Genomic DNA, 25,072 nt, shown 5'->3' on the forward strand with positions numbered 1-25,072 from the left:
ATTCTTTTACTTGTAAATTTCCATATTTCCTAGCATATATTGAAGAGAGTGTCTTTTCCCCATTGAGTAAATTGTAGATTTGGGTTTGATTCTGGGCTCTTGATCTGTTTCATTGATCTCTTTGCCCTTTTATGCAGCCATTAAAATTCTCATTTTAATGAGAATTTTAGATCAAAGGATTCTAGATTCTAGTAAGTTAGTATTTTGCTATAAATTAAGTTTTTTTTAACTATATAGAAACGTCTTAAGTGAAAAGTAGTGTTTCCGCATTAAAAATCTGTAAATCTGTAAAAATGCTGTAGAGGTTTTAATATAACCTGCATACAACATTCATTAGGTCATAGCATGGATTAAATCATCATCCTAAGCAGTTCAGTTATCTCACACTTTTGCTAAAAGCAATTTCCCAAGAAAATAAAAGACATTCATTTTCCTTAATTGAAACTCAGGATTTAGGACCTACCAGTGTATTTACAGAATAAATAGTATGGGAAAGTTACAAATGCATGATTCTTATGGTAGCTGAGATTAGGTTAAATTAGGAAATGGATTAAACTCATTCAGATATATTATTGATATATAATTTATAAAGTGTTGATTAATAATTTTTCCTTAGTTATATATCCATATTCTGTATACCATGTTGAATAGAGATCCTTAAAATCCTTTCAAAATTAATTTATGGTAATAAGGAGACAGCTGATTTTCATTTAATTGATTATGGTAACTTAAAGTAACTTTGATAAGTGTTTATCTATGTAAATGAAAATTATTGAGGGGCATCTCATAGATGCTAAGCTAAATATTTTGGTAAATAATTATACTATGTTGAGGATAACTCTCTGTTGTATGTCATTATTTGAGAGAAGAACACCTACCTATGTAGAATGAGTACCACAGGGGAGAAAACCTTACTGTCGAATTTGAAGAAACCATTTTGACCCGTCATGAATCCATTTTTAGGACTGTTGTGCCCCTCTTTCTTTTTTTTTTTAATAGTTGCATATTTTTTTTTTTTTAAGATTGATTTATTTATTTACACAAGCACTGGGTACAGTCAGAAGCGTGGGAAGGTGAGAGAATTCGCGAGATCCAGAGCGGGGAGCAGAACAGGCAGACTGATGAAGTACACTGCTGAAGGGAGCAGCAGGCACAGCAGGAGAGGTCTGCGCCCCAAGTGGGACCCTCGCCGGTGGGCGGCCAGGGATTGAACCAGCGCCGCAGAGGCTGCAGGCAGCTTCGCAGCCCAGTGCTCAACCACTGTGTCACCTGGGAGGCCCAGTGTGTCCCTATTTTTGATACTTATTGAGAAGGGAAATAGGAGGGAGGGTAATCAGTGTCCTGTTTGCCCAAAACAGGCATTTCCAGGTCTTAGGATGTTCTATGCTAAAAGGTTGGTGTCAGTGTGATAGAAGTGCTTTATTTAGAGTTTCTAAGCTCTTATAGTTCAGTTGACTTGGATAGCTTATTTTAAACAACCTGCCTGACTATTTGATAACCACCATAATGACTGATGTCTCACAAAGCATTAAGAAATATAGACTACTTACTTTGAGTCAGACATTATTACAGTTTTAATTAAGCATGGGGCTTTTTATTGTTTGTTAAACTTTTCTCTGAAATTTTTATGTCTTCACCTATTTGCATATGCCACAGACTCTGACTGTTCTTTGAAATTTGTTAATTTACAGAATACAAATATCAGGAGAGGATAGAAAATAAAGTGATCATTAAAAATATCTATATGAGATATTTTTATTTTATGCTATAACTTATTTATGCAATTAAAAATAAGTAGATATTCTTATTGCCATTAGAGGTATTTAAGAGAGGTTAATTACAGTTCATGTTTTAGAAAGTAGAATCATAGTAATGTGAAACTTCATTATATGATTGCCTCTTGAAATAAAATTTTCTTAGAGATTTAATTAATTCTATTTTAAAATATATTAATTTCTGAAGTTTTATTTCAGAACCTTCTATGGCAATATTTGTTAAAATTTTCCATTTCTAATTGAGTCTTGCCATCTGGAGTTTTAACTTAATTGTATGGCTATGTTCTACTTTGAAAAAAGGACTTTTAAGAATTTAATATGTGGATATTTTCACACTACTATAGATGGCGCTGTATTTATTTATTTTAAAGATTTATTTAGTTATGCACATAAGAACTGGGGTACTGGCCAGAGGTGTGGGAGGTGAGAGGATTCACCAGAGTCAGAGTGGGGAACAGAACAGGCAGATTGACTGAAATACACTGCTGAGGGGAGCAGGGGGCAAGACAGGAGAGGTCTGCTGTGCCATGTGGGTCACCTCCATGGCTAGGCATCGAACTTGTGCTGCAGTGGCTGCAGATAGCTTCATAGTGCTGCATCTTAACCTCTTGCGCCACCAGGGACATACAGCCCCGTTGCTATATTTAATAACTGGTAGGATTGGGAAGCATTTGATAAAGGGCCTCCGACTAAGCCTGGCAGAAATTTGGAATGGTAATGGGAGACCAGATAGCTGCTGCTCTCTTTCTTGTCACCTTTTTTAGAGGAGTACGAAAACTGAGAAGGAATGGGTATAGGTTTTCCATCTCTTTCTCATTCTCTTAACCTGTAACCCAGACTCTCTGCAGTAATAGAGTTGTGAGGGAGATATTTGGGTTGGAAGTCTCAAGGGAAGCTATGTTAGAAAAGGGGTGTTGAGAATAATAAAAGCCCTCAACGGATGTAGCTAAAGAGAATATACCTATTAATTAGTATTTTATGTGCTTTTCACATTTTTATTTTCCAAGGGTATTTTTATTTTGCTTCTTATGTGATCAGTTCATGTGTGTGATATTTAGCTACTTCTTAGGGAGAGATATAGTATTTTCTTTTTGATCCAAAAAAATGTTGATTTTTCATTATATATGTTTTGTTTGTTTCATTTTGTTTGTTTCATATATATGTTTTGTTTGTTTGCTTGTTTGCTCTTTAAAGTTTAGTTAGCTATTCCCTAAGTGCTGGTCTAGGGAATAGGCATCAGAATCCCTCATAGAATTGAAGGAAAAGGCAGCTTTCCAACCCTTCCCCTACCCTGGGCTCACTCAATCATAATCTTTAACAAGCCTCCCTAGTGAATCTTAACAGTTATGGGAGTCAGTGAGAGAGACAGTTCATGGTGCACTCCCCAACAGGAAACTGATGATAGTTGTGGATCTCGTTTTTAAAGCTCCACATAAATATTTTACATGCAATTTTGAAAGAATCCCAGACTCCATGAACACTAGGTAAATAGAAGACAGAAAAAAGCTTTGTCATTCAAGAATGAAAATCATAGTACTTAAGTAACTAGAATTCAGTTTTCATACCTGGTTTGTTGTTACTTTCGTTGAATCCTTCATAGCTCTGATGATGTAATATCAAGGAAGGGCTGGAAGCAAAAGCTGAAATACAGTTTTTATTTGATTTTTAACACACTTGTAAAGACTTCTTGCTTTCTATGTGGTTTGATTTTGTTTTCCTTATACTTTTGAAGAACTGATAGAAATGCAACACTTATTTCTCTCTCATTTCCAAGGTCATCTTGGTCTATGACTTATTTATAAGTATTCTTAATATAAATACGGTATAAGAAAAATAGTTTTAAAGTATCATGTTTTGAAATATATAGCTTATAGTTTTCTCTATACTTAATGTTGCCACTTTGAACTTGTAAGAAGTATACTCACTACATATTTTAATGTTAATTTTAATAATTACCTTGAAAAAACAGGATAATGATCAAAAATGAATACATGTAGGTTTTTTTAAACCATGTCTGTGTTCTTTAGTATATTTGTATATTTTATTTAAAAATTACAGTTAAGTTCTTTTATTACTTAGATCTACCTAATTTAGACTGTGTTTAATGTTTTACATTTAAATTCTTAATTTACTCCAAACACTGCTGATTTTTATTTTTCATCATCTTTGCAGTTCAGTTTCACATTGCCCACTTATATGAAACCCAGGTAAGTGTTTGAATTTTATGCTAAACAAAATTGATCACCTGTATCACTTCAAGGGAAATCAGATAACTTAATGGGGTTCTGGATATTACCCTTTACATATGCTCTATACTCATTAAATGTGGTCAAGATTTTGCTTAGTGAAACAGTTATTACGCAGAATACTTGATGTGAATAGATTTGCTTTTATACTATCTGCTGGCTTAAATGGATATATTTAAGAAGTTTCTCTTATTCTATATGTCATATGCCAAGTCTTCAAATATTAATAGGTGGTTGTTAGTAATGCATTATTTTTAATTTCACTTTTTTAAAAAAGATTTATTTATGCACACAAGAACTGGGGTATAGGCCAGAGGTGTGGGGGGAGGGGGCGGGTGTGTGTGTGAGAGGATCCACCAGAGACAGAGTGGGGAACAGAACAGGCAGATTGACTGAAATACACTGCTGAGGGGAGCAGTGGGCGAGTCAGGAGAGGTCTGCTGTGCCATGTGGGTAGCTCGCTGGCTGGGAATTGAACTCATGCTGCAGGGGCTGCAAATAGCTTCGTAGGTTGCATCTTAACCCCTGGTGCCATCAGGGAGGCCCAATTTCACTTTTTTTAAAGATTGAAATATTCTCGGGGAGGGAAGGGATAGGACAGTGGCACAAGAGTTTTGGTGAAGGGTGAGTGAAACATGCACATGTGGAGATGTGAAATTATATAGATATGTAAATGATTGATAAATTAATGAGAAAAAATGATTGAAATTTCCATTCTATGTGTCACATCATTTAAAAGGCATATTAGAATCACCTCTTGATGTCATACCATCAATTTAACTGCTGTATTTTTAAAAAATCCTGTTTAGTTTGAGAAAAATTTGTGTGGCAGATTGTACTTAGTTGTATGATAAAAGGTAACATAGACATATGTATAGAGATTTATGCATTATATGTAGACACACGCGTATAAATGTCTAATATACACATAGGACTTATTAGAAGCAGTGACAGCGAACACATTAACACCCAGATCTTTGTTTCTAAAATACCATTGTTCAATAAAAGGAACTCAGGATTTTTGGGGAGAATTAGGTGATTCCAGGACTCAATCAGGGAAGCAAGATGAGCCCTGGAACATTTTGTGGTGCCAAAAATTAAGGAAATGTCCCCAAATAGTGGGGCATGTGGAAATGATACAGGAGCCATCTTAAGCAGGTAGGGTTCCTATCTGACAAAAATTTAGAAACAAATAATTATGGTAATGGAATATGAGGTACAGAGAAAAATACATTTGTTCATACTGATATAAATGAATAATTGAATAAATGGGGGCAGGGATCCCTCTTTCTTACTGTGGAACTCCAATTAAAGTATGAGGATTATGAATATCTCCCCACAGCTTATTTACTAATTACAGAGGGACATTCCTCAAAGTAACAAGCCCTAGTACCTTTATGTGTTTATCAATGTAATGAAAGTCACTAGATTAGAAGAAAGAAAAGAGGTGTACTAACTGAACAGCATGCTGAATCTTGGATTGGATCCTGGACCAGAAAAATGACATGGTGTCACAATTGGTGATATTGGGATAAATTAGATAAATAATACTATTTTATCATTGTTAATTCAATTAGTATTCACCATGTATTTTGAAGCACTGTTATTTGTTATCCTGGTGGCTCAGTTCTTTATTATAATAAAGAAATATTCCTTTTTGTCTCTGATAATACTCTGCCTTGATGTCTAATTCTAGACCCTTCAGCTTTCTAACACTTTGCTTAGTATCTTTTTCCATCCTTTTATTTCAACTTGCTTGTTTCTTTATTTGGAAAGTAAGTAGCTTACCAACATTATATATATATTTTTTAATCTATTCTGGCAATCTCTTGTTGTTGGAAGTTTCTAGTACATTTATATTTAGTGTTATCTCTGATGTGGTTGCATAAATTTGGCTGTCATTTTTGTTTCCTTTGTATTTTGTTGTTTTCCTCTGACTGTTCTCAAACATCTTCTGTTTACATTTTGTTTTTAAGAGTTTGGCTATGATGTGCCCAAGGATTGGTTTTCCTTTCTGTTTATACTACTTGTAGTTTTTCAGTCTTTTCAATGTGGGATTTGATGTTTTTCATTTATGTCTTTTCTCCTTGAACTCCAGTGACGTGTTTTGTAAATTATCTGTATTGTTGTGTAGATCTTGGATGACTATTTTTTTTTTAGTTCTGTGTCTTGTTTGCTTCAGTTTGGATATTTTATGTAGACCTGTTTTCAAATTCATTGATTCTTACTTTTTAATCTTCCTTCTGCTTTCTGTACATGCAGAGATTTTTTTTTTTAAATTCAGTTCTAAATTACTATTTTTCAGTTCTAGAATTTCCTTTTGTTAAATTTCTTTCTTTGTTCCCTGATTTTCTGTCCATTCACTTTGATTGTTTTCTTTTTTTTGTCAATATTGTTCACATAGTTACTTTAAAACTACTTGCAAATTTCAACATCTGAGCCATTTCATCATTCATTTTCACTTTTTGAACATGGTAAAAATTTCCTGATTCTTTATATGTCTGGTAATTTTACACTAGGTATCATTGTAGAAATTGACTTATATTTTTCTGAAGGTTAATATTTTTATTAGCCAGTTAACTTTGCTCAACTCAATACACTCAAACTTTGTCACTTCTGAAACTCTCTTAATTCTTATAGGCTGCTGGACATTTGTTCATGTGTAGTTTACTGATCAGCCAGAGACTTAGGCAGAGTTTAATTGCAGAATTTGTTGTACTTTATCTCTGCTCTCTTTTCCTGGGATTTCTCCTTTCACTTCCAGCTCCCTCCATGGCTTCAAAGTCTGTCCTTTCAAATTTTTTTTTTTAAGATTATTTATTTATACAAGAACTGGGGTACAGGCCAGAAGCATGGGAGGGTGAGAGAATTCACCAGAGACAGTGTGGGGAGCAGAACAGGCAGATGGGCCAAAGACACTGCTGAGGGGAACAGCAGGCGAGGCTGGAGAGGTCTGCCATGCCATATGGGTAACTCCCTGGCCAGTGTGGAATCGAACCAGCTCTGCAGAGGCTGCAGACAGCTTCGCATTGCGGCGCTCAACCTGCTGCGCCTCCGGGGAGGCCCTGTCCTTTTAATTCTTTAAGCAAGTAAAATTGCTAATTCTATGTGAGGTCTTGCCAGCCAGACACCAGTTGGAGCTTACCTTAGGTGAATATTCTAGACTAAGGATTTACTCATCCAATGCCATTCCTTTCTTCTAAGTGTTAATTTCTCTGGTTTTACCCTAATTTGGGTTTCTCTCTAGTTCTTGATAGTAGCTAACTTTAAAGGTGTCAGTAGAATGCTACTCCAGCATTACTGGAGGTAAAACTTTATTAAATATCTTTAAAGGTAAACTTTTGTTTATTTATATATACTGGTTATAATTGCTACTTAATGTTCTATTGTAATCCATCATATATTATATCTTCGCTCTACTACTGACATAGACCTAAGTTTCCCCCAATTCCCTGATATTGTGAACAGTACCATTTAGAACATTACCTGTGGGAAGTTTTTACTGGTTTATATATCCCAAGAGTGAGATTAGCTAGATGGTAGCATACTTGTATACCTAATTTCATGAGCAAATTCTCTTCTAGTAGGAGGTGAATGTTTTCCTTTAATAATGCTCACATTAATTGGAATTGCCCAACTTTAAGTTTGGCAGTCTGATGGGTAGACGGCAGTATCATTTAAATTGCATTTTCTGTTTTCTAGAGAAAATACATTTTTAATTTTTTATGAAACATTTTTCTGCTTCATGTTTCAAGTCAGATCTTTATACTTCCTTGAGGTTTTGCCATTCTGGTCATGTTTAATAAATTCTTTTTTATATCAAGAAAATAGTCTCCTAAGTTTTCTTAGCTTTATTCTTATACCTTTCATAATTAGGCCTTTAATGCAGTTTTTAAATATGAATGACTTTTAAAAATTTTCAAGTGTTTGGTAGTATGTTTTAACATTTGTTGAGTTAATTCCACAAAGTGATCTTCCCGAAAGATAAATCTGATCATATTACTTGAACTAATTTAGTGATAACTGTTGTCTTAGGATACAGTCTATAAACTTTAACATGGTTTAGGAAGGTCTTCATGAAGTTCTTTCTACTTGTCTGCACTTCTTGTCTAGCCTGCCTCTAGTTCCTCTGCACTTAAAACATGCTCTTTGTTCCTCTAGGAATTACCATAGTGTCATGATACAAAATAGAATATGTTAGTTGTTTTCTGTATTCTTTGCTACCCTTTATTCCCAGCAGTTTGTGTGACTTGAATAACTTGGTCCTTATCCTTCACTAATTGTCTAATTGACCTTTTCATACCAGATTAATGTTTAGAGGGAACTAATTTAGCTGATGAGTAAGTTTGTGTTAATGACGATTAACTTCAATGGAAGGTTCTTTCAAATTTTCTCTTTGTTAACGTATAGTAATCATATGGCTCCATATTTGTTTCCATATTTCTTTACTTACCTCATTTGATCACTGGAACAACTCTAGATAGAAAGATCAGACATCAGTTCTGTTTAATGGATGTTGAAATGTAGTATGATTTGCCTGAGGTTCACATAACTATTTTTTTCTGTTTCTATCTGCTGGGTTTTTTTTTTTTGTTGTTGTTGTTGTGGTTTTTTTTTTTTTTTTTTTGAGAAAGATTTGTTTGTTAAGGCAGTTATGTACTATTAGTGATTGAATAAAAGCCACTTCAATCCATTGTTGTGCTGAGTATATTTTAAAAGTAATATTTCATCGTTTTCTTTTGTTGGCTTTTCCTTTTGTTTTGTAGAAGTTTTCTTAAGCTTTATGACTGTAGCAATAATGGGTTTTAGTCATTTTAGTATTTTGGGGGAGAGAACTGTGGGTATATAGTTTCATTTAGAAATCTGCCTATAGAACCTTAAGTATTATAAACATTGTTAGACTATTTAACTTTGGGAAGCATGATGTTTAAAATCATGTATTATAATTTCTTCTGTAGGATATGTTAACTACTTTTCTACTTAACATTTTATAAAGCATTTTTGCTATGTGCTCTAGCCATATTAAGTGCTGGGGGATTTGGTGTTTTTAGGCAGACAGTGTAGGCACTTGGAGGTTAGAATACTTCTTAGCTTCATCAGTGTTACTGAATAATTTTGAAATCATTGATGTTATTAAATAGTTTGAGACCATTTTCTTTATAACTCCGAGATTTGGCAAGTCTTAAAAGGTCATATTTTAATGATACTTTGTTATATTGAATGTTTTACCAGTATTAGGTACTCTGAAACATGGCCTATTAACCACAGCTGTCTAGTGCTCAGGGAACATTGAATAATTGAATTAGCACTTTTACTTTCAGTTGGTTTAAAAATATGCTAAAGTATCAGTATTGTTTAAATCTTAATATATGAGCTAGTTTTTTAAAGACATTAATATTTTTCTTTAAATCCCTTTATTTCTGCTCTTTAGAGGAAGTATCATTCTGCAAAGGAAGCTTATGAACAACTTTTGCAGACAGAAAATCTTTCTGCACAAGTAAAAGCAACTGTCTTACAACAGTTAGGTATGTAATAGTATACATTTAGTGTAAGTTTTTCTCTATATCCTTTTGCATATCATTGATGACAACTATACGGCTCATGTATTCTGTTCCATTTCCTTTATTTGCCCAGATTTGATAGTTAATATGAACCCAGCATATTTCCACCCTCTGCTGAACACTGTCCACCTAACAATCCATCTCATTATAATTTTTCAGTGCAACTAGTTCTTTTAATTTCTTAAAATTATTCCCTGGTACTTAACTCTTGAAAGAGGGGGATTGAATACTTTTTTGGTGCTGGAGAGGATAAGTCATTTGCCTAAAGTCACTTAGTGATGGGTGAGCTTGCTTTCATAATTTACTTGACAATATTAACTGAAATATCTAAAGATTGTAGAACATCTAACCCTATAGTTTCTATAAGCATGTGACTCTATTTCAAGTTTGAAGATGAAAGAATCTAGCCAGTTAGGTGTAATGTATCACTATCACCAAGAAGACAGTGATCAAGTGTTCTCAAACATTTAATTTTGTTACTATTTACTGAGTCAACTTTCTTATCTTTATTTGATACTTCTGTGGGGTTTTTGTTGTTTGTTTTTTACTTTTTTCATCTTTTTTTTAGTCTGGGCAATTATTAATTTTAACCCAGTGCTATAATATGACTTTTTATAATAAGACTATTTTTAGTATAATTTTAAAATCCTGTATGGTTAGATTTTACCACTTTATGGCAGTAATGCATATCATGATTAATTATATAAAATAAGCAAATTGCCTTATCTAATGTTTTTTTAAAATTTAATTCCTGGTTAGAGTTTTACTTGCATTATCCATCCTTGTAAAAATTGTGGAAGTATTTGTTTTTATTCAATTACATGTAGTGTTTTAGTAATTGAATTTGAATCTTTAACATACTTATGAGCATAAAAAGATGTATTCTTAAGTAAAAAGAACAGTCGTACATCTTTAGAATAGGCAGTTTACTCCTTCAACTATTATATGAGTATGAATTTTTTTTATCCACACTGTAATTTAGCTTTTAGGCATTTTAGCTATAATGAAGAATGTGTCAGTAACAAAAATGCATACACCTTTTAAATTTAAGAAAGGTTTGAAAAACGTTTTTAATATCTGAATTTGCCCTCTTTGGCTTTGGCTTACCAAATTTCAGAGTGTGTAAATAAACTTTTCCTGGTTTTAAAAGAAAAAATACTTACCCTAATTAAGTTCAGTTTTTGTCTGCATATCAATCCTTCCTACTTGCCAGGCAGTGCTGCTTAAGCAGCTCCTTTTAGAACCTGTTGCTCCAGGTCTTGTTCTTACTAGTAATAGCAGTAGAGATAAGGGAGGAAGAGATGAATAAACATGTGATTGACTTATATTTTCATACAACATGGTAACTCAATTATCTTAAAATATCTTTTGGAACACATCAACTATAATGAATGTCAGAAAATAAGAATCCTTGTTTGTTATATATTTAATGGACTATACACAAAAAGCGAGCTGATTTTAATGCACTTGGATGGATCCATAACTGAAGTTGATTCCCTGCAATTTGAACCAAACTGTTTTTGTGTATCTTGAAAGTTTAGAATACACTATTCTGTGATCCCATCTTTTGATTACGGCATATAGCCACCTAGCATTTATTTATAGTGAAAATTGTGTGAGTTTGAGGTATACATGATTACTGAAGTCAAGATAATCAACAAATCAGACTCCTTACATAGTTACATTTGTTTTTGTGTATAATGAGAACATCTGAAATGTACTGGCTTAAGCAAATTTCCAGTGTATATTATAGTGTTATTAACTGTAGTCACCACATATACATTAGCTTTCTAGAATTACATATCCTAGTTAACTGCAATTTTATACCTTTTGACCAACATATCCTGCATTTTCCACCTCCGCAATCCCAGTAATCACTGCTCCTCTTTGATTACATGTATATGGCATTTTCAGATTCCACATACATGTGACATTATGCAGTATCTAAATTTTATTACTAAACATTTCTGGCAACCCATTTTGTACCATTCTTATTTACACCATTTGAATATATTTTTCAGATGGACTTTTTTACTTGTTTTTATTTTATATAAATAGTTTTATATTTAATAAAATATAATATTTAATAGCTTTTATATAAACTATGTGTGGCCATTGGCAATAAGACAGGGATATATATGTGTTTTAATCCCAACTGTAATAAATAATTTGATTATATAGCCTTGTATCACTTTCTTTGGATTAATAGACAATCTCGGAGCTTCTTAAAATGCATATAAATTTTTACATGCATCAGTGAATAAAATTTGATATTATTTTATTCTTTATAACTTGGAAATACTTAAAACACCAACATTAGAAAAGAGGAACTACAGTTTATAATCTCCTGTGTTAGGTCAGTGCTTGAAATAATTTTAATTTCTCATGAATATGAGAAAATCATAGCTTTTTTACTGTACCTTCCTTTCAGAAACAGACTTTCTTCTGTCCACTATTGGCGGTTGCCAGTTTTGGGTGTACTCCAAACTAAATGAACACATTGACTGAAGAGTATTACTTTTACTTGTGTGTTTTCTACTGTATATTCTTTAAAATAGAATGATTGTCATTTATGTAAGTATTTTTAATCATTTACTGTAGGTTGGATGCATCATACTGTGGATCTCCTGGGAGATAAAGCCACCAAGGAAAGCTATGCTATTCAGTATCTCCAAAAATCCTTGGAAGCAGATCCTAATTCTGGCCAGTCCTGGTATTTCCTTGGAAGGTGAGACTGATCAGACAGTTAAGTTTTGCTTTTGTTTATTCTAGCTAAGAGATTTGAATTATGATCTAAACTGTTAATTTATATTTGTAACTTGATCAGGTTATTTTCTCTTTTAAGTATAAGAGATTTCTGAAAGTTAAAAAATAAAAGAAAGCTTTGAATGCTATAGCTTTCTCACAGCATAATCTGGTATACCAGGGCATTTGTCATTTTGCTTATTGAATTTTCATTTGACTTGAATTATTTCTGGCTTTTAAAAAGTCATGTCAGTAATTCTTCATTTATTTGAATGCCTTTCTGATTTCTACTATTTTCTCTATCTACTTAAGAGGACAGAGAATCAGCTTGTCATTCTGCCTGGTGACTACCACTAGCCAAATGCAACTTTGGTATTTATAACTTCGATCAATGATACATACCTTAGAATGGACCTATTAATTTAATAGTTGATCTCAAATCACAGCTCTACTTGAAATCTCACAGTGAGAAAGTGGATACATTATTTTTGGATTTGTTGGAAAGGAGAAGTGACATATAGTGAAAATAATGGAAATGATTTCCTTTTCTCTATATTTTGAATGTCTGAATTATGCTTATTATCTGACATATACCTGATATGTACATATCTGATAGATCCTATTTTGGGGACATCATCAGATTGTATTTTGGTTCCTGACTGATTTTAACTTGAATGGTATGGTGGAAAGATCAGCGTTCTAGAAAACTCAAGTCTTGTCTAGGTTCACTGTTTTTAGAATCATGAATGGTATAGTTAAATTTTATTTTATTGAGACTTCAATTTTATTTTAACCTGTTGGATAAAAGGATTGTATTAGATCAGTGATTCTCAATAGGGGGTTCTTTTACCCCACTGGGGATATTTCATAATGCCTGGAGACATTTTAGTTATCACAACTGTGGGAAATGCTATTGGCATTTAGTGCCATAAATATCTTACAATGCTGATAAACATCTTATAATGCACAAGATAACCTACCACAACAAAAGATTACCTGATCTAAAATATTAGTAGAGTGTACAAAAATTGACTAGAAAGATGCCTATTTTTAGCAAGAATTTTCTAGTCCCTTCCCAGGCTTATAAAATCATCATTTGGGGTTGCTTTTAATAAAGCTTGAGAGACCAAGACTTGCCTTTCCTTTCATTAAAGATCTTTGGGAGCAGAACCTGTATCTTACTATCTTTGTAGCTTCTTGTCTTGCACAGTGGCTAGTCTGTATATGAAATACACAGCAAACTAAACACCATTTGCATTTGGAGCTAGCACCATTAGTGTTAGGCAGCGGGAAGCTTCATAGTGACTGGAAAGGAGATCTAGTTCTGGGAAGTAGGGCTTTCTAGTCGTTGCCTCTGGTGTTAACATTTATATATGAAACTTCCTTTAAATGTAGATTAAAAGGAATACCAGAAAGTGTTTTCCTTTTGACCTAAGAAAAAGAGTAGTAGTTTAATTAAACAATATAATGTGTGCATGTCTTTTTAAAAAAATTCTAGGTATGTAAAATTAATTCATAATGAAACATTTTAATTGCTATTATAGTAATGCTTTAATTTTCAGCTCAGTGAGCAGTGTTCCAGTTTCTTTTCTTTCAGCAAATTTATTTTACATTTTAAACCATTGACACATTTTAATTGAATATTTGGTTGAAACTTTACAAATATATAACATATTTTACTGACTTCTCAATAAAAGATATTTACCACAATTTGATTTGTTTGGGGGTTCAAGATTATATTAGACGTACATCATTTCTTATATGTAATAATGAGTTCTGTTTTAGACTTTTTGTTGATGCTTACTTCTTAATCCCATTTTATTGCCTTCTGAAGTATTACTTCTAATCTGTTTTCTTGTGAGAAGATTTTTGTAAACATTGTGTTTTAGAAGTTATTAACGCTCTGAATGAAGACCTCAAGTGTCAGTAAGCAACTTTGGGATTTGACGACCCTAATATTTCTGAGGCTTTTTATTACTTACCTCTGCATTCAGGTCTGTGTTGAAGATTGAACTTGCTCAAAAGTTGGCATGTGTATATCACAATGAAAATGTAATGTGAATGCTTTATTACTAGCACTAGTCATTGACTGTTATTACAGAACTTCTAGAATATCAGAACTGGGATGGGCCAAGATGGTTACTTAATTAACTCTGTAAACCCTGTCATTTGGTTATGTAGAAAGTGAGTTCAGAGGAGTAAAATGTTTTGTCCAAGGCCACAGTCATACAGGTAATTCACATCAGAGCAGGGACTAGATCCCAGCATCACCCAGTGCTTTTTTAAATTACACAAAGTTGTCTCAGAGAGGAACTTAAGTTTGGTTAGAGGAAAACTGGTTGGTGGTTGGACTGGGGGATCTGTATTTGGGCACATTGATAAAAGTAAAATTTTACTGTGAAGCATATGATATGGGGTATGAAAACATTGGTTTTAGAAATTGCTGCTTATAACCCCCAGGGCTCTACAGGGGGATGGCAGCAATGAAATATTTTGCCACGCAAACACACAAAAAAATAATTAATGCTTATACCTCCGAGAGATTAGATAAACTTGACTATATATTTGAGATTTGACTTTGATTTGAAAACAACCATTAGCTTGTTTTCTGCTCTTAAACATTCCCCCTTCTCGTGTCTGTCCTGTTTGGCATTGTTAATGACCTCTTGGCATGAATTCTCCTTTCACAAAACAGCAGATCTCTCTTGACATTGCCTTCTCTGTTTCAGTCACTGGTATTACTTACATTGCCTAATCCACAGGATTAGTGATCCCTTAGATTCACTTTTACTTCTCATTTGTAGGAGTCCTGTGTTCTTATAGAACTTCTTCCTTATGGATGAATTCCAGATCTAGATTTCTATGCTTCAGAGTATTAAACATCAGACCACATCTCTCTTTTTTTTTTTTTTTTTTGGTGGGACCCTTGCCAGTGGCCAGGGATTGAACTGGCACTCCAGAGGCTGCAGGCAGCCTTGCAACCCAGCTCTCAACTGCTGTGCCACCAGGGGAGGCCCACATCTCCTATTCTTTGACCTGTTTTACCTATTTTAATATCCCTATTTCTTGTCAAAAGTGAGCATATTTCGAACCTCACTCTTCATAGTCTCTCCCAAGCCAGCTATTTCCTTTTATTTGTTACCAGTGACGTTTACCACTTTTTCCTATTTAATTAGACATAAAAACTAAGTTATAACACCCTCCTCAACTCCCATGATATCTAATTAAATCAGTCACAAAGTCCTTATCAATCCTTTGGTTTATTGTTTCTCATTTTCTCATTCTTACTACTTCGATTATTTTCACCCAAAGTTTGGCCTGTTCCAAACCAGTGAGTATAGGCACCTTTTTTTTTTTTAAAAAAAAAAAAAGGTCCTTAATTTATTTTCTGTTTATTCTGTATATTGTTAGCAGTTTAATATTTCTATAAAGTCCTTTCCTTGGAGCATTTTCTTCATTAGAAAAACAAACTTCAATATATTCTTGCACTGGATTTAAAATTTTCTCATTTTGTATCTGTGCTATCTAATGTAGATAAGGTTTTGATTACAGTTTAAACAGCATTTTGAAACACCTTCTCTCATCTTCTCTGCCTTAATCAGTGGTTCCCAGACTTTTGTGTTACATGAATTAGTAAGGTTTCAAGTAATAAAAATGAGGATCAAAATACAGTATTCGGCAAGTATAGACAATTAAAAGTCTTTTTGCTGTTTACTCTTAGCTGATCATATTCCAAAATAAGTCAATAATGATACAAATTTTAATTAGTTTAATGGAAAATTTATGTATGTATGCATGTATATGTTTTTCCATTTTGTTAGCTTTGCCAAATTGTCGTATACTGGCTGGTAATTGGGAATCACTGATCTAAACATATTCAAATTCTTTACTCTTATCCTTCCCTTTCTTACTGTTCCTAAATCCTATGGTGTAGATAGTGGTCTCTGCTACCCTAAATTCTCAAACCATTTGTGCTAGCCATTTGATATGGCATTATGACATTTATGTGTCTTTACTCCTCAGCTAAAATTGCAAGCTCCTTGTCGACTGGGACTGGGTTTTGTTTTTTGGGTTTTTCCTCTTCTCTCAGAGCCAAGCACTAAGAAGATAATTTTTGTATTTCTAATTTTAGCTGCTGTTCTTTGTGTCCATGGGTACATCTGCATTAAGAAAATGGCAGGTTCTTGATACTTAATTGTACCTTGCTACCCTTACTACTCATGAAATGTTGCACTTACCCTATTTTATTTATTATTTTTGGTAATGAAATTAACTGTATCTTATGTTTATATTTTTGTGAATTAAATAGTGTTTGCCCTCGTCATTATTTAGGAAAGGAGAGTTGAAATCTGATTCAGCAAATCTTACCAACACGGGGATGTTTTTCTTGGTTTCCAACTGTATATTCTTCGAAAACCGGAGATCAAGCTGTATAAAATAGTGTGTGTATGCGCGTGCATGCGCGCTGCACACATACACTACTTTCAATATTACATTGAAGTGATAATGGCCTTTAATTCAAACAGTGTTCATGAATGTAACATGTTTTAGCACTTGTCATTTTATAATATGGTTTACTGAAGGGTTCATTGTAATGTACATTATAGTCAATATACATACACATAAATAGGTTATTAAGTTTATTTTTTTGCTTGGATATGTAGTCCATCCTTTCAGCAAATTAATGAATTAATTATTCGATATTAATGAAATTTTCTTAATTTTTCCCTCCCCCTCTCAGGTGCTATTCAAGTATTGGGAAAGTTCAGGATGCCTTTATATCTTACAGGCAGTCTATCGATAAATCAGAAGCAAGTGCAGATACATGGTGTTCGATAGGGTAAGACTTTCTATAAAAATAATGGTATTATAAGTAATAACACAAAGATGTTGCATTGCGTCATTTAATATTTTTCATGGTTTATATTATGTTACAAAGTTAAGTAGTTCTTCTTAGTCAGTGTTTTTTTTCCCTCCCCCCTTAATTTCTCTTTCCAGCGTGCTATATCAGCAGCAAAATCAGCCTATGGATGCTTTACAGGCCTACATTTGTGCTGTACAATTGGACCATGGCCATGCTGCAGCCTGGATGGACCTAGGCACACTCTACGAATCCTGCAACCAGCCTCAGGATGCCATTAAATGCTACTTAAATGCAACAAGAAGCAAAAGTTGTAGTAATACCTCTGCACTTGCAGCACGAATTAAGTATTTACAGGTAAAATTTTAAATAGCAGTTTTTTAAAGGCACATGTTTCCCTAGTACACTCAGGCAGGAGGAGGGTGGCTGGAAAGTTTGTCTAGTTGTGTTTTGATGTCTATAATTTGTTTTCATATTTTGTAAACATACCATAGCTTGTAATATTATTTTACTTTTCATTTTAAGTAAGATATGCAATATTTTAAAAGATGCTCTTTTGCACATTTAATCTGTTGATGTATATTAATTTACATAATTTCTATGTGCTGTCTGCATTTTTAAGTTGTCATAGCATTTTAGAGAAAAGAACACAAACATTGTCTTTCACTCTTGCTTGGAGTTTCATGAGAAGACAGCTTTGAGAACTCTGAAAACAGAGCTCAGCTTTATTTTAATTTTCACAAAGGTTTATATTCTGGTTACCCTCCTTATACTTACTATCTTTCTGAAACCCCAAATTAAGAATCTATTTTCTTTTAAAAACAATTAGTTATAGCATTTAGGAAGATTTAGTGGACTTTCTCTTACTCAAGTAGGCTTGTGTTAAATTTGCTTTTTACATAATTTTTCCTAGGCTCAGTTGTGTAACCTTCCACAAGGTAGTCTACAGAATAAAAATAAATTACTTCCTAGTATTGAGGAGGCGTGGAGCCTACCAATCCCCGCAGAGCTTACCTCCAGGCAGGGTGCCATGAACACAGCACAGCAGGTGAGAAGTTGGGTTATGTTCTGCAGGTGCCCAGCTTTAAGGGTTCTTTTCAAAATCTGTAGTGGTCAAGCATATTTTACTAAGCACAGAAGGCTTTTATTAATGAAAAGCCTTTTGATTTAACTGTGAAGGGAATTTAGATCAAAATGAAACTCCCTCTGATATGGGAAGAAAGTTGGGGTGCCAATTTAGAACCTTTGTGCATTTTTGTGAATTTGAAGATTTATTAAAATGATGCTACGGTGATTTATTTGATTTTTAAAGCGAGTTTTTCAAAGGAAGGTACACATTCCTCCATTAATGATTCATTTGATTTTGATTTTCAATAATTGCAATCAGCGATGTCCACATAGATTTGAAAAGTATGCAGCTTGTCAAGTTTTATAATTTGAAGGAATGAATTAAGAATATATAGAACCCTATTTTTGTCTTCCTTCTGTGATTCTTAGGCATGTAAACCTCATCATCCAAATACTGAACCTGTATTAGGCCTCAGTCAAACACCAATTTCACAGCAATCCTTGCCACTACACATGATTCCTTCTAGCCAAGTAGATGACCTGTCCAGTCCTGCCAAGAGGAAAAGAACATCTAGTCCAACAAAGGTATATATTTTAGAGAAATAGAAAATTCCAGTCAAAAAAAGAAACTCACAACTGCCCTGAACTTGTGCAGTTTGAACATCTCTTGTCCTTTATTTTAAACCTGTGGACATCAAAGAGTGAAAGGTTTGAGTTTTTCCATCCCAGTTCTTAGCATCATATTAAATATAAAATGTAGGAATAAATTTGCATTCATCAATTCATTTTATTCATCTCCCTGCCTTTAAGATCTCAACACACTTTCATCATCACTTTCTACTGACATTGAAATAAATTTAATGTTGGATCTAGTGGCCAGTGTGGTGTTTAGGTTAGCCATTGGGCCATAGTTTAGGGGTGGGCCTTTGTGGGTGGCTTAATGAAGAATCAATGTTTTTTTAATTTATGATTTTCTGAATTTATTATGCATGTAAAATTATTTTTAAAAGAATTTGATGTCATGACATCTTTCTTATTTGTAAATATTTCAATTCATAGTCATTTGGTCTCCATTAGTCATTATTGTTAACTACGCATTTAACTAAGTATTCTTTAATTTTCTTTAATCAATTTTCCTCAGAACACTGTTGATAATTGGAGTAGTGGCCATGCAGTGTCACATCCTCCAGTACAGCAACAAGCTCATTCATGGTGTTTGACACCACAGAAATTACAGGTATGTAATATATACTTTTGACAGATTGCCTTTTCTATTAAATAAGAGTAGAGATATAGTAAGCTATAAGATTTTAAGTATTTTAAAGTTGAATTGCAGTGGTTTCAACTGATATGCATGAGTAAAATGAACCCACATTTACCAGGGTATAGAATTCATCCTTGATTTTCACTATTCTTTTTTAAAAACAGGTAATATATTGACATGGTTCAAAGCACATAAGTATGAACATAGGGCGTAAAGAGTAAATTCTCCTTCTAACTCTTGTTCCTACCCGCTCAGTTCCGCTTCTAAGAGACAGCTAGTATTACTTATTTACTATCTTTGCAGAGCTGTGTCATGCATATGCAGGCAAATATGCATCTCCCTTGTCTTACTATTTTTCTCCCTTTTTACGCAAAGGGTGAAATACTACCATTAACAATGTATTTTATAGACCTTTCCATGTCAGTATATAAAGAGCTTCCTTATTCTTTTATGGCTGCAGCATATTTCTTTATGTAGATGTTATATCTTTATTTAAGCATATCACTAACTTTAAATAGCCAGGTTGTCTTCATACTTTTCCTATTAGAAGGAGTGTTACTTTAAGTATTCTTGTCATAATGCATTTTAAGCTTAAAGGGCTTTCTCTGAATACTGAAAAATACTGTATTAATGAGCAAAATTTCTTGTCCATTTATCTCAAAGCTTAACATTACAGTAAACCTTTAGTTCTTAACTTTCTCAAACTTCTTAAAGAACCTCATCTTGGGGTTGATTGTAATAGGTCAAAAATCAGTCTCTTTGACTAGATAACTATTCTGTTTATCTAGTCATTTCAGGGAAAGGTTACTTAGAATACTGAGTTTGTTTCTTAGATACATCTTTGACTGTATTTTCCTTTCTTCTTCTAGCACTTGGAACAGCTACGTGCAAATAGAAATAATTTAAATCCAGCACAGAAACTGATGCTGGAACAGCTGGAAAATCAGTTTGTCTTAATGCAGCAACACCAAGTGTGTATAGCATTTTTGCCCTTAAAATTTATTAGTATTTATAGTATTTATAGTGTTAGTATTGATTATTTTTAGTGATTGGAACATCATTTTAGGGCATCTTCATGCCCATTTCCACTGTTTACCAGTGTTTGGTGAAATTTAGTAATCTGTGCTTCTTTAAATACTAATAATGGACAGATAATTTTAAACACAAGACTTGACATTTTATTTATTGCATACTATTTTACATATTTTAAAGGATTCATTAGTAAACTATCTTAAACTGAGGTGTGGGGTTTTTTAGGACTTGTTTACTTTGGAGGATCTGGATTATAAATGTAGTGGAATTAAATTTTGAGATCCCCTATTTTGTGATTAGGGAAAAAACTTACACATTCCAGAGGTATTTTCCACTGCTTGCTTTACTAAAGATATTTTTCTTAAATAAAACAGATTTCTGCTTTTCAGAGAAAGCTTATCTAAAACAATTTTTTGTTTTTAGAGTGTGTGTGTGTGTGTGTGTGTCTAACCTATAGAAATCAAATGTTAGGGTAAACGCAAAGATTATCAAGTTATACAACTTCATATTCTAATTATCTCCCTATGGTTCATACAAGCAACATTTATTTTTCTTTTATTTTTCTACAGATGAGACAAACAGTTGCACAGGTACGATCTACTGGAATTCCTAATGGGCCAACAGCTGACTCATCACTGCCTACAAACTCAGTCTCTGGTCAGCAGCCACAACTTGCTCTGACCAGAATGCCTAGTGTCTCTCAGCCTGGAGTCCGCCCTGCCTGCCCTGGGCAGCCTTTGGCCAATGGACCCTTTTCTGCAGGCCATGTTCCTTGTAGCACATCAAGAACGCTGGGAAGTACAGACACTATTTTGATAGGCAATAATCACATAACAGGAAGTGGAAGTAATGGAAACGTGCCTTACCTGCAGCGAAACGCACTCACTCTACCTCATAACCGCACAAACCTGACCAGCAACGCAGAGGAGCCGTGGAAAAACCAACTATCTAACTCCACTCAGGTAATAGAAGGATTACCTGCCTTGTTAGCCTCTCATATTATAGTTTTCTTTATTTAGTTTTATGCAATTTGAAAGAAAAATTTTGAGGAATTGTTTTGATAAGCATTGTATAGTATTACAATGTTATTTCCACATTATGACTCAGTGTGTGTGTGTGTGTGTATATGTATATGAATATAATCTTTCCCATTATAAAATGTATACATATATCCCTATACACAATATCTATCTTAGAAATTTCCAAAGGGAAAAGAAAATAAATCATATAACCCCTCTGCCACTAAGCGCACTGTTAGTTTACAGTGACCTCATAAGCATTTATGTAATGTTATTTTAGCATATATGTGTGTATTTACATGCTAGGTGGTAGGTATTCGCTCTGGTGGGAGTAAAAGACCATTAAAGAAGTAGTTGTCATAAATTAATAGGAAGTGTGACTTTGGTGGAAAAGTATTATCAGAGTACCTGGGAGGGAACATAACCAAGATATTAGAATCTCTAGAAATTAGAGATTTTGGGAGGGGAGAGGGCTGGTAAAATGTGCCTAGAGTATAGATGATAAAGTGGGAAGCGTGAAATAGAAAGCTGAAGGAAGATAAAGTAAGTTGCTTACTTTTTCTTGAAGATAAAATGGAGCCTCTAAAGTTTTCAAAAGAGTGTACTAGATTTCACAAACATTTTATCAAAGATATATGCATATTTTACTCAATTGTTCATTGTTAGACATTTAACTTTCGAGTTTTTACTTCTGAATATTTGTATTGTTTCTATGGAGTGGACTCTCCATTGTGGAACTGAAGGGTCAAAAAATTGAGCAATAAAAAGAATGTTGTCAGTACCTATTGCCAAATTACATGTAGTTTTATTAGTCTGCTATAAGAAACGTTTGTCTTACTGCTAGTAGTCTATGTTATTGGGAAAACTGAGGAGTTTTTTTCCTAAGCCTTTTAAGTTTATTCTTGAAGTATTAATGATGGGACCATCTCTTCTAGAACGATTAGTTGTTTATTCTTAAAGGAATGTTGAGCATTTTCTTTGTCCATGTTCTATTTGAGGTTTTAGGGATAAATCAACAAAGAAAACACTCTAAAATGTCTTACTTCATGTAGATAAACAGACAGTAAGCTAATAAGCATTACATATAGAATATGAGGTAATGATGTGATTTGTTGTATGGAAAGATATATTTGAAAGGGGAGCTGGAACATAGTAGAGATGGTGGTAGAGGAGTTGCAAATATAAATAAGGCTTAGGGAAGACTTCTTAAAGATGACATTTGAATAAAGGCCTGAAAAAGTTGCAGAAGTGAGCCTTGAAGATATTTGTCATAGGAATGTTCCCTGTCCTGGGGAAAGTAAGAGGCAGTGGGTTCTAAGGAAAGGGAGTGTATGTTGCAAGTTTGGAGAAAATCAGGGTGTCAGGAGTGGGTGAGCAGGGTGAGCAGACCACAAGAGCAGAGGTAGATCTGGTCACATTGGAAACAGACTGGCAGATCATTTTCAGCCTTGTAGGACATTTAAGGATGTTGGATTTGATTCTGAGTTAAATGGGAAACTACTGGGGGCCTTGAACAGTGGTGTGATGTGAAAAAAAAAATTTCAGCTGAGGGAAAGGTAATGGGGAGAAATTGACACAAGAGAAAGAGGAGAGAATTTTTAGAGTGAGAGGATGGGATAATTGGGGGTGGGATTTTTATATCTTCAAACATAAATGGTTAACATGAGATTTATATTAGAGTGCGTACAGTGCTAAGGTGTAATTGGCAGTTAATAAATGAGAATCTTTGTTATGGTACTAAAATAGGATTCTGTTATCCTTTTTGATTACACCTAATTCCCTGACTTTCTTAGTTGCTGGTGTTTTCAGATATATTCTCTTAACCTTATTTTAGACATTTGTTGTCCTTTAAAAACATAATTCTAATGAAAGGAAATACTCAGTTTGCAGGCCTTGAGGCCTCAGTACTTGACTGAATAGTAGTAGAGAGCCACAGGTCCCTCAAGGTCAGTGTCCTGCTAAAGTTGGGAAAGTTTAAAAAATGCTGTTGAATAGATTCAAGGTCAAAAGCTTCCCAAGTGAATTTACTGCATCATCACTACAGTTTGGGAGTCTTTATCTCTGGTGTTAATATTATAGGCCCTAAAGAGGCTTCTTCAATATTTTCTTGTGTCAACCTCAAATGTTTTTCTCAAGTTGTAATGAAAACTGGACCATTGATAGACTTGTATGGTATATTTGCCTTTTAGTTTTTGATGCTGGCAGGAATTACAGAGATGTTTATTGATGTATTATTATAGTTTTGAAGAACTTATTCAAAGGTACCACTTAATATATAAAAGTAAGATTATATGGACTACAGATGCTTTTCAGCAAGTACACTAAAGAATTTATAGCTTAAAATACCTTGACTTGCAGATAGAGAAGATTAAATAAAATGGCTTCTTTTTTACTTATCTGCATATTATAATCAGTGTAACTTGTTAAATAATTAGCATCTGAGTTAATATTTGATGATAGATGAGATTTTTGACTCACCTATTCACACTCCTTGGTTAACATTTTATTACTGATATATTTATAATCCATATTTTTACTTATGAAAAAGTTTCATATAACTTAGATGTTTTGTCCTTCAACTTCTGTGATTTAACTCGTAGTTGCTTATTTAATCTTTAAAAGAAAATTGCACTCCTTTGCATGTGTTCCAACTTCTCATGAATCTGGTTTTTTAAATAAGTTCTTTGACTAGAAACATACCATTAATTCAAGATTTTTAGTTTTATAGACTGGTTTTACAGACATGTTTGCTGGTTTTAACTAGATGATTAAATTCAGTCTGTAGCATATGAATGCCTTATCAGTCAAATTATTAACTCCTTTTATTTTATTACCAACACTTAACTTGCAGTGAAAGTCAAAAATGCTTCTAGTAACCTAGCTACTTAAGTATCCTCAGCTTGAAATAAAGCAATCCTAAAATTTTTCTTGGGGGAGGGGAGCATCTATTATTGGGAATGTAATTTAAAAATATGTTAATATTGAATTATAATAATGTATAAATCCCACACTGGTTACTGGTTTTGATGTTCTGAAATTGTAATTTAGGAAAGATTAAATTATTGTTTTATAATTCCGGTGTTACTTTAATCAGAGTTGCTGAAAAATTAGCTTTATCCTATCTAATTATTTTGTCAGTAAAATGAAATGAAAATGTTCTTTTAAAAGTTTATTTGTGACACCAGAGGCAAATTTCAAATAAAAATTACTTCTATTTATTTTAGTTCCATTCATCATAATTTCATGCCATTAAATGCCCTAAATGAACTTCCTCTGGAATTAGAACTTTTATTAAGCTATAGAGTACTGCCACCTTATTTTGCTTTAACAGTGGTGGTATATTTTCCTAATTTTCCAAATTAAGGTTGATGAAAAATGCAGTTTATCCCTAAGCCTGAAAAACAATGTTTTTTAAATTTTTGTGAGTAGGTAGGTGGGTCTGGAGAACCTGCAAGCTATTTCTTGAAATTCTTTTTAGATTTAATAGTTTTGCCATTGAGG

General features: G+C 33.5%; 1 protein-coding gene across 13 annotated transcripts in view; it reads left to right on the forward strand.

The window, feature by feature from the left end:
• Positions 1–25,072, forward strand: part of KDM6A (lysine demethylase 6A) — a gene marked incomplete at both ends in the record, with an annotated part of 179,318 nt that overhangs the window by 108,954 nt on the left and 45,292 nt on the right. For 3 of the 13 annotated variants that reach the window (XM_084259193.1, XM_084259194.1, XM_084259189.1), the window contains 9 exons: positions 3,948–3,982; positions 9,453–9,546; positions 12,184–12,310; positions 17,069–17,167; positions 17,326–17,545; positions 18,102–18,236; positions 19,398–19,493; positions 20,390–20,491; positions 21,122–21,514. In XM_084259193.1, the coding sequence (XP_084115319.1) occupies positions 3,948–3,982; positions 9,453–9,546; positions 12,184–12,310; positions 17,069–17,167; positions 17,326–17,545; positions 18,102–18,236; positions 19,398–19,493; positions 20,390–20,491; positions 21,122–21,514 (1,301 nt within the window). Of the gene's footprint in view, positions 1–3,947; positions 3,983–9,452; positions 9,547–12,183; positions 12,311–17,068; positions 17,168–17,325; positions 17,546–18,101; positions 18,237–18,685; positions 18,842–19,397; positions 19,494–20,389; positions 20,492–21,121; positions 21,515–25,072 lie in introns of all 13 variants that reach the window. The other 10 variants (XM_084259185.1, XM_084259191.1, XM_084259192.1 and 7 more) reach the window with 10 other exon arrangements.

Source organism: Talpa europaea (genome assembly GCF_964194135.1).
Source record: "Talpa europaea genome assembly, chromosome: X".
Lineage (NCBI taxonomy): Eukaryota > Metazoa > Chordata > Mammalia > Eulipotyphla > Talpidae > Talpa > Talpa europaea.